We start from the raw sequence: 10,567 nt of genomic DNA, 5'->3' as shown, positions 1-10,567 counted from the left end.
CGGCCAGCTCATTCCTGCATCATCAAAGTTGACAGCTAACACAACACATTACATTAAGTTTCTTAACTGTGCCTTTTGAGCCAAAACCCACCGTGGACACCGCCGATATTTTTCACCGACATGGTTATACTTACAATGATCGCTCGTGTGGCGGACGGACTGCCGCTTGCTGCGTCGATGCAGGAGGATGAACAGGTATGAATGAAAAGCTAGCTAGCCATTCTGTTGGGTAGAACATCGCACCAAACTATTCAAAACTCTTGCAATTTAATGATTGCTTGCTTATCGGCGAGAGTACCTCCGAAAACGGTACTGGTCACTTCGGCGTACATCGATTATCCTCCAAGCAGAATCAATTTGATTAAAACACACCATTGCTAAATTATACAATGTATGCATGATTACAGTTTGGATTTTAGTGGAAGATGCTTATGAGAAAAATAATAGAAGAACCAAATCTAGAAGTTCAAATTACTTTGAAATATTGTTGCTTGGATAACACTGACTAAAGAGTTTGGCGACCCCTGCACGTATTGGGGTAGCTTGCCTGTCATTCAGATGTGTATCTTGACCTCTTTCAGTATGTATTACTTTCTGAAACGTTCAACGTGAACTTCAGAAAATACATGCAGAATGGTAACATGATTATTCTCATCAGTCAGGAAGAGACCTCCAGCAGTACCAGAATCAAGCCAAGCAGCTGTTCCGTAAACTGAATGACCAGAGTCCTAACCGCTGCACCCTGGAGGCCCGGGACATGGCCTTTCAGTAAGTGAATAGAAGACATGGAATATGATCTACTCCTCTGCCTTAACTAATTCACATGTTTTCTTCATAGATTAGAAGGGGGGGGGGTCTTCTCTCCATGGAATCAAGTGTATTCATTTTGTCAGCCAGCATTGAACCGGTGTTTTTGTTTTCAGCTATCTGATAGAGCATGGTGTGTGCTACCTGGTCCTGTGCGAGGCTGCATTTCCAAAGAAGGTGTCTTTTGCCTACCTTGAGGACATCCAAACTGAGTTCCACGACCAGTATGGGAGGAAAGTGCCCACAGTATCGAGGCCCTACTCTTTCATAGAGTTTGGTAAGCAAGGTTTCCTCTTTTCCAGCACATCAAAGAAACATTACAGCTATTCTAAACACTGCAGAGGGAGCAGCCACCAAGTTCTTTCATCTGCAAATTATTGCACCAGAATGTTCACATTAGGGCTGGACAATATGACCCAAATCTATATACCCGCAAAGCAGGCGAGGCCCAACGTTGAGCAATTGTGCGCCCCACGGAAACTGCCACCCAATTATATTAGTAAAATATTAGTCAATTAGTGTGTTAACAGATGAAGGCCATGGGGAAAACTGCCAGAACATCATTTGTGATTATGTGACAATGGAAGTCTGCACCTACAAACATGTCTGAAAAATGAATGTGCCACTGCCAAGTCCACAGACTCCGCGCCCTGCATTGAAACGGCACTGCACCGAGTCAGTGACTGATGACAAAATAAAGTATATTGAAAATGTATTAAAAATATATGTCCCATGTTATTGAGGCATATTATTGCAATATATATTGATATTGACATGCCGAAACATAAAGGACAAAAACCTTGACTGAGTTAAACTTTAAACCATACCTCTGCTGTTCTAGACACTTACATCCAGAAGACAAAGAAGACCTACATTGACAGCAGGGCCAGGAGGAACCTGGGCAGCATCAACACAGAACTGCAAGATGTGCAGAGAATTATGGTGGCCAACATTGAGGAGGTTCTGCAACGTGGTGAAGCTCTTTCTGGTAAGTACACTAAAATGTCACACAGCCAGGTTTCCATCACAAAATAGATTCTACATCTCAAAGGCAGTAACTGCTTACCAAACCAAGTGCACATTTAATTACTACCAAAGAAACATCCAATTAATCTCAACTCTATCTATACTTGTATCTCTTCCAGCTCTAGACACAAAAGCCGGCAATCTGTCCAGCATGTCGAAGAAGTACCGCAGCGATGCCAAATATCTCAACACCCGCTCCACCTATGCCAAGTTGGCAGCCGGGGCAGTGTTCCTCATCACTTTCATCATTTATGTGCGTTTCTGGTGGCTCTGATGGACTCCAGAAAAAACTGACTTTGAAAGAGGGGGCAATTTGTCCGTTTCAAACCAAACATTCAAACTTGTTTCCGTTACATTTGTTCTACAACCCCCCCCCAAACACACACACAAACACTTAAAGGGTGCCTTAGGGAGTCAGATACAGTTCGTCCATGTTAAGAGTAAATGTTCTTTTTATGCTTTGTCCAGCTGTGAGTTATGCTAAATTATTCTGTGCCATAGATTTGTTTAACCAGCCTTCTCCATGTATAAAAGTGAATACTGCCCTATGATGTGACTTAACACAATCCTGTTTCCTGGAACTATGAGAGGGGGGGGGCTTGAGAAGCTAACTGTTTACACAGCGGTAGAGGGATTTATTTCAGTTTTACCGGGAAGAAGAAACCTATCTTCCCATATGCAATGGTCTTAAAGTGTGAAAAGTCTTATGCCGTGGCAAAAAGTTGTTTATTTTGTTTACAAAGTGTACACAATTGTAAGAAGGTATTCTTGGAAATAAGATTATATATTTACCAAATTCTCGGTGTCTATATTACAACTCTTTGACAGTTATAAATTATTTCTATCAATATCACTTAACACTGAAAGTCCCACCCTTAAAAAAAACACTTCTGCACAAGCACTCTCCCTGTCATACATATACAAACCCTATTCAGCCAACTCCTGTTCACACAAAGAACACATTACGTAGAGTGACAACCTGGGAGCCGCCCAGTACAACCAACTTCATGCTGGCTTCTGAGAGGCTCTACTGGAAAAGCTTGGGAAGAAACCACTGAATCTGAATGTTCATGCAAAACTCCCCAGAGACAAGAGAAGATAAGAATTTGCCTGCAACTTAGTGTCTGTGCAAGAGTGGGGTAAAGAATGAAGTGCTGCCAGTTGTAGAATGGAATCAAATGAGAAGACAGCTGGCATAAAGACTCAGCCACTATAGCAACACCACATCTGCAAACTACTCTAGTCTCCACACAGCAAGACGGAATCAAAGCTTCGTGCTGCTCCACTGACAAGTCTACATTGTCAGTGGAGCAGATCCCAGCTGCACATTCTGATGGCTTTTAAGCTTTGGGTGAATCGATAATATTTACGAATTTTGAATGTGCATTTACTAAATCGTTATGATGTAATTACAAATGATTGATGTATGCATTGGTGAATTGAGAGATCGATACATATACGCACTCTTTGCCCAAGAGTAAATTAAGTGGTAGTAGTTGAGCAGTTCATATTCTCTTAAATGTCCCAGTCTGTAGGGGATTCAAACTCATGATCCTCCAGTAACAAGTTCACTTCTCCAGTCTTACATTGCTGCCACACTTGAAAGAGAGCAGGGCTCATATTCCTGTTCCGCTCCTCAGGGTTGATGGACCACAGCACAACAGATCTACACCACCAGATCAAAGTCATCCCGCTGCAAAACAAAGACCAAGGCCATTTTTATGTCAATCAGCATTAATAGGCAGAAGCAAGACAAGAAAAATGTACTCAAGGGTGTGGGCGTGTTTATTATAATGGGGCCAAAAATTCAATGCTTTGAAACAAACTGATATTACAATATACGGTACGCTACAATTATTACGGAATGTAATAGAAGTTTAAAAATACTACTCACCTCCTCATTGTAATTCATGACATGCTGCTTGATCTTAGAGGAGTCCACCCAAGTGACAAAATCTTCCATATTTCTGGAAAAGATTCCGATTTGTATGACAACATTTGGGAACTAGATTTAACATGTGGTTAAAAATATACTCAGATAAGACAAAAAAATATGCGGGGACTAACCTTGAGACTAGAAACGCTGGATCTGTGACAATCTCTGGGCCCACACGCACATCTGAGGCAGAGTCAAGGACAATACTGCACAAATAGGACTGGGCGATATGGACCCAAAACCCAGGGTTCCCACCCACACCTTCTTAAACATCAAACTCAAGGACTTTACAGGCCCAATTCCCTCAAATTCAAGGACCCAACACGGCATAGTTTGAGACATGGATCAAGGTTAATTACTGTTACAACACAGACATTTTATAATGAGAACTAGCAGCTTTACAGAAGCTCACAGACAATTAAAAAGAGAGAGAGGCTCGACTACACTTCTCAACGGTGCTGTGTTACAGTGATGGCAGACTGTGGTTTCTTGCCTTCTATAAACTGCGGGACCTGCGGGAACCCCTGAAAACCATATCTCTGTATTTTTAGACTGAATATCTCTATTTTCAATGAAGTGTGCTAAATGTTCCAGTGTAAGTTAAAGCCGCATGTGAGCACATCTTGGCTTGGATCACACCCATCTCATTTTAATGTCAACTACACACCACCTGTAAAGTTTCATGACTGCACCTTGGCACGGTTTTGACGCTATTGCGTGTGCAAAATCTGTCGACAGACAGACAGACAGACATATAAACACCCAACAGTGAAGTCCAATGCACTTCAGCCAAGTTTGGAATAAGATGGTCCTGGCGCTCACCGGTAAAGGAGAGTGTAGAACGTCTATGCTTTACTGTTGATTCAGTGTCTTTTTTTTCATGTACGCTGTACATGGGGGAAAATGACACTGGAGCACTCATTCAATCTGCACGTTCATTGCAGGGGATGACAGACGTTTTGGCAGGTGAAGACTGTCTTCTAGGGGTGGGGGGGGGAATCGATACAGCATAGCATCGTGATAGTTTGTGGGCAATATGTAGTATTGTATCGAATGCCAAGTATCGTGATATTTTATTATACAAAATGTCAAGTGCATGCAACATTTACGACAGGCTTTTATGACAGTGTTGGTCAGTCTGTCTGCTTGACAATCCCATTTTGCTCCAATAAAAATTATTGAAGTGAGATGAATAGACTGGAAACTTTATCTGATTAGATCAAACAGATGTTGACAAAGTTTTTAGCTTTGGGACATCATTTGCAGTTGAAAAAAGGTAATAAATCACAATATATCGCAATAGTCAATATATCGCAATATTAGCATATCGCAATACTATCGGACCGTGATAGTAGTCGAACTGAACCCGTATCGTCACGTGTGTCGCAGTCCGATCAGACTGAAAACATAATTTGTCGGAGATGACAAATTGAGAGGCGGGTCATAGTATCATGTCGATGATTTGATTTGACAATTCTGTCGACTGGCTTTGGCATTGGTCAATCATGGCGTGTTCCACCCCCAAATCGAGTGGGATTCAGCGTGTTGTTGTGCTACGAGAGTGGGATCCGCAGAGTACCAGGCAGCCAGCTGCTTCGTGCGGAGGGAGCGGACAATCCGATGAATGGGTGCTGCCCGCCCGCCTGGAATCTCCGAGGGCAGACCCCTGACAACCACGCTCTCAAACACGCGCATTTTTCGCTATTTCTGTAAATACGATATCCCTGGAATGCGCGTTTTAACGAGCCAGTTACATTTCTTTGCATTCTTAGAGTTTATAGTTTTTGTTTTGTGTTCATGTTTCTAACAATTGGCCAAGTTAGTAGTTAGTTTATGGGATAGGAATTCTGCCAGATGACAGGCACTAGGTGCCATTTTCTACTTCATTTGGAAGATAAAATTATCCTGAAATGAAGATTTGATTGACAGCTGCATGTTGTGATATGATTGGTTGAAATGGGGTAGAAATTTGATAGTACTAGGTGACGTCAGCACACTGTACATTACTGTTATCAATGAAATCTTGAAAAATTAACTTTTGATGTGAAAAAGTGTGAAAAACTAAAGAAATTAGACTTTTGTGATTTTGTTTGCATACATTATTAAATAGGTGCACTGCATACTAGGGGTGGGGGGAAAAATCGATTCACCTAAGTATCGCGATTTTTAATGTCACGATTTTTTGAATCGATCTTTTATTCCAGAATCGATAATCGCAAAAAAAAAAAAAAAAAATTGGGTGCTTGCAGTCAGGCCACTCACTGAACAGCAGGCCAGACGCCGCCTACTGGTTTACTAGTGGTTTTATTACTTTATTAGTTAGTCTGAAGTAATAATTACACTTCAGGGTTAAAGTGGGTGCATCTCATTGTAAAATTGGACTTCAAACGGCCCAAATCTGGCTTCAAACGGCCCAAATTTCACACGCGTCGGCCCATATCGGCCTGGCCTGCTTGGTATCTAATGCCCGGCCTGAATTATGATCCCAGTCCGCCCCTGTTTTTAACTATATCGCCCAGCCCTACTCATGATATAATATGCAGTCTCTAGTGTATGATTAAACTTTTCCTATGTTCTAATCTAGTGTAAAAAAGCAAACAAACTGAAAAAATAAAAGAAAAAAATAAACAAAAATCGCAATAAATCGTAATATCGAATCGCAATAATCGTAGAATCGCAATACTTAAGAATCGCAATATAAATCGAATCGGCACCCAAGAATCGTGATAGTATCGAATCGGCAGATAAGTGAATCGCCACAGCCCTACTGCATAGCCAGGTATGCAGAAAAGAAAAGTCATTTATGAGATCAGCTCGACTTTAAGTATCGTGATAATATCGTATCGTGGGGCATCAGTGATTCCCACCCCTACTGTCTTCCTCAGAGTCAAACAGAACAAAAAACAGCCTGGCTACCTACTCAAAACGGCTTCTGTGGTAGTTCCCGCTACAATAGGTGTTTCCAGGACCACATTTTGCCATGATGACACACACACACACACACACACACACACGGTGAAAACAATACCAGCCAACGCTGTTGTGGCTGGCAAAGATGCAGGTATAAACACTTGCACGCGCACACACACACTAATGAAGTTCTGGCAAAGGATACGTCCCTGTTCGATGAAGGTGATGGCCATCTTCAGGTTCTGAGCCATACGCAGATGCAACATGATGCTGGGCAGCCGTCTCCTGAGGGAGAGAGACGCACAGATGAGGATAGTAATTGGTTGCATTCATGGATTAACTACAAAGTACACCGTTCCTGTTAGTCTTGGTGTACCATTGGATTGTAATCAATTTGGTGTCTAGTACTAACTGAACTGGAGTGTAACTTGTGTTTTTTGACGATCACAGGACATGGGATGATTTACCTGCAGAACGAAGAAGCTGTGACTTTATCTGTGAGGGACAGGTTCTGTTTGGTGGGGATCAGACCGATGCTGTACCTTAGACAGGAAACAAGCCAAATGTGATGTCAGCAGCACATACAAGTGGCAGGTTTAGAATCGGTTGTCATTTTAATACAGATAAAACCGGGCCATTATACTGTCCACAACCATATAAAATGCACAATGTGTGTCCACAGATGTTGAAGCCAGCGCATCCTCGGCTGATCGCACCACAATAAAGGGCCAAAAACAGCTAAACAAGGCCATGCTGCAGCACTCACAGCTTCTCCAGCAGCTGATGTGTGCTCTGTCCTCTGAAGCCGTCTTTCTCATCCAGGTCACGGATTTTCTGGGCCAGATCTCTGATGTTTCGGCTCAGCTTGTTGTACCTGAGGCATCGGTGCAAAGAAATGCTATTAGCACTGACACACTAAAAACCTACACGGGCACGTATCCTCTGGTCAGCTGATATCCTCTGATTGACTACTAAACGTAAGGCAGTAAGGGAAAGCATAAAGTTTACAACACATTGAAAATGGCCAGATTTGAGTGACTCCTGTTTTCACACTAGCAAGGCCACTGGTGATGGCTATTTCGAATTTTCCAAAGTGACATACCGGTATTTCAGGTTACAGAATGTCCCTACAATCCTTTTTCCATACCAACCTAAGCTGTGTCAGTTTCAAAGTCACACAGATAGTAGTTATAGCAATGGTCCCCCCCCCCCCCATGTCTCCTAGGTGCCTGGGGGGCGGGTAGACAACAGCCAGCCAGCGTTAGCTGCTGTTAAGGTGGGAACTGAACTTGTAACAAAAACTCGAAATGAAAGTGTTCAACATTATCTACCTGTAACCAGGCAACTAGCCACTAAGCTACAGTAAAAAAAAAAAAAAGGGGGTTGCTCACTTGGTGTAGTCCTCCCTCCTCTCGATGCGAAACCTTCGCAGCACTTTGACCTCGTGCAGGTTGTTGTCCACCTCCCAGTTGATGAAGTCGACCTTCTTCAACAGCTTCTGCTCGTGAAACTTCAACTTACGAACCATGTTGGCACCGTTTAGCTCGCAAGATAGACCCAATCTATTTACAAAACCCTCTGCTTCCCATGCAGACTACTCGACTGCAGTACAGGAAACACGTGTGCTTCTTCTTCGTCGATAATTTCATGCCGAATATTAACAAGTCAACGGTGGATGCAGCGCCATCTATCGCACTTCAATAGTAAACTCCCGTTCTACTCTGCTGTATCTCTATTTTTAGACGTAATCATGCCGTTAATCGACCAATCAGTCAGTCAGTCAGTCAGTCAGTCAGTCAGTCAGTCAATCAATCAATGATTGAATCAATCAATCAATCAATCAGAACTTTATTCCAGACTCAGGGTCCATATACAATATACATAGGCTACAACAATTTAAAAAAAGTAATAATTTGAATCACAAACTTATAATCCATAAGAAAATGACTATATTCCTATAATATTCTTATGGTTCGTGAGTGACCAAGGTAACTGCATTCAGGTTTTGGAAATAGTGTAATATATATTTCTCCAGAAGGTGTCACCAAATCCGTGGAGGACGTGGACGTGGTCCATGCAAGTCGATTACTCAGGACAGAGGCTGAAGCTCCAGACCGCCGAGTTCAGACGGACCTCACACTCAAGATAAAATTATTTTTTGTTTCTTTGTTTCTTGGCCGTACGGTAAAGTTGACAACCCTATGAGTCGCTTGAGAAGAGCCAAACAGAGCGAAGATTATCCAGCGAATGAGGGTCCGGACAGTGACAGCCCCATCCTCCAGGTAAAATCAGATTTAACAGTTAACCGTTTAGACATTTTCATCTGTGGAGTGGACGCCTTTGGTTGCTCTTGGGGCATGGTGGACGGGGGACCTGGCTTCAAGTTATGCGTGTAGTATTTTAGCGATAAACCACTTCATTGCTCAAATCCCGTCTTTAGGTGACAAAAGCCTAGCCTACACAATATGACTTCAGAGTTATACATATTTAGCTAGAGCAGTGGTTCTCAAACTTTTGTCACGTCAATGACCCCTAAACTATGTTGGACCCCATTTGATAGATTTTGTCCCAGGGGCCCCCACCCATAAGATTTTAGCTTTTAGATGTTTTATTACATAAAGTGTATTAAACCCATGACCAAAATAGTCATACATTATGTCATTGTGTTACTTATGGATGGAATTGTGGTGAAACTAAATTATTCCCCTTTTGCCGGGGACCCCATGGAACCCCCTCAAGGACTCCTGGGGGTCCCCAGGCCCCACTTTGAGAAACACTTTTGAGGATAATTAAATTTGTGGGCTTCTATGGAAAACACAATTGTGCTGTCTGTCACTCACTCGCTCACTCACTCACTCACTCACTCACTCACTCACTCACTCACTCACTCACTCACTCACTCACTCACTCACTCACTCACTCACTCACTCACTCACTCACAGACTTAACCAGTGTTGGGAAAGTTACTGAAAATTGGTAATTAGTTACAGTTACTAGTTACTGCTCTCAAAAGGTAATTTAATTACTTTAAAGTTACCAGTTACTTCAAAGTAATTAGTTACTAGGGAAAGTAACTTTTGCGTTACTTTTAAAAGTCTGCTTCGATTGTTATTAATGCACACATTATGTTAGTGTTGCTGTGCCACAGTGCGGCATTGAACCTTCGCTTATTGGGGAGGCTTATAGCCTATCAAGGTCATTAGCCTCTGGGGCTCTGGCTGCAGCTCTCTCCCCGTACTAGGTCTGAGGATCAGAAACTGGGTAATCCTCTGAAGTTGTCCGTTATTTTCATGTCCTAAAGTAACTAGTAACTAGCCCAGTTACTATTTTAGTAACTGCAACTGAGTAATTAGTTAGATTACTAGTTACTGAAAAATGTAGTTAAGTTACAGTAACACTCCCAACACTGGACTTAACTCAATCACTCTTTATGCTGGTTCCTGACGGATCCACATCCTGAACCTTTATGATGCAACATAAGTTCAATATTTGCTGTTCATGGCAACTCCCACTAAAACAAATCTAGTTCTCCTGGTGATGATTGCCAAATCAGCTCAAGTTGTTTCACAACAAAGACCCGCTATAGTCTGCAGCATCAGCTGTTTCCTGAATGAACATATGGTTGGATTTATATGCTCGCTGGCTCTAGCTAGCTGTACACTATGCAGTCGTGGCACACTCCCTAAATGATCTCAGAGTGTGTTCTGTAAAGAAATATGCCTGCTTTTCTGACCTGATTTTCCTCACTAGTCTTGTATTACCTGACCTCAGTTCTCAGAGCTGCCCTTAATACCTTAGAGATGGAGGATAAGGTGTGGGGAAAGCCCACCCTCAGTTGGTCCGTAGATAGGCCCGTCTGTCATTTGAGCTGCATGGGCTAGGGAGCAT

The 10,567-nt window shown here is 42.4% G+C and overlaps 2 protein-coding genes across 2 annotated transcripts; one reads left to right on the top strand and one right to left on the bottom strand.

The window, feature by feature from the left end:
* Positions 1–20: 20 nt before the first annotated feature.
* sec22ba (SEC22 homolog B, vesicle trafficking protein a) lies at positions 21–2,114 on the top strand. The gene is made up of 5 exons (XM_083659319.1): positions 21–195; positions 659–768; positions 924–1,084; positions 1,649–1,795; positions 1,953–2,114. The coding sequence occupies exons 1-5, from the start codon at positions 121–123 to the stop codon at positions 2,105–2,107; spliced, it is 648 nt and encodes a 215-aa protein (XP_083515445.1). The 5' UTR covers positions 21–120; the 3' UTR covers positions 2,108–2,114.
* A 1,274-nt stretch (positions 2,115–3,388) lies between these two features.
* Positions 3,389–8,281, bottom strand: imp3 (IMP U3 small nucleolar ribonucleoprotein 3). Its single transcript, XM_083659325.1, has 7 exons — positions 8,071–8,281; positions 7,446–7,553; positions 7,147–7,221; positions 6,885–6,964; positions 3,901–3,952; positions 3,728–3,800; positions 3,389–3,526 (listed from the first exon to the last, which is right to left on the bottom strand). Exons 1-7 carry the CDS (start codon positions 8,205–8,207, stop codon positions 3,500–3,502), a joined length of 552 nt encoding a protein of 183 aa, XP_083515451.1. The 5' UTR covers positions 8,208–8,281; the 3' UTR covers positions 3,389–3,499.
* Positions 8,282–10,567: the final 2,286 nt, after the last annotated feature.

This window comes from Poromitra crassiceps (genome assembly GCF_964638095.1).
Source record: "Poromitra crassiceps genome assembly, chromosome: 23".
Classification (NCBI taxonomy): Eukaryota; Metazoa; Chordata; class Actinopteri; order Beryciformes; family Melamphaidae; genus Poromitra; species Poromitra crassiceps.
The sequence above is the reverse complement of the archived record's forward strand: the minus strand, read 5'-3'. Positions and strand labels throughout refer to the sequence as shown.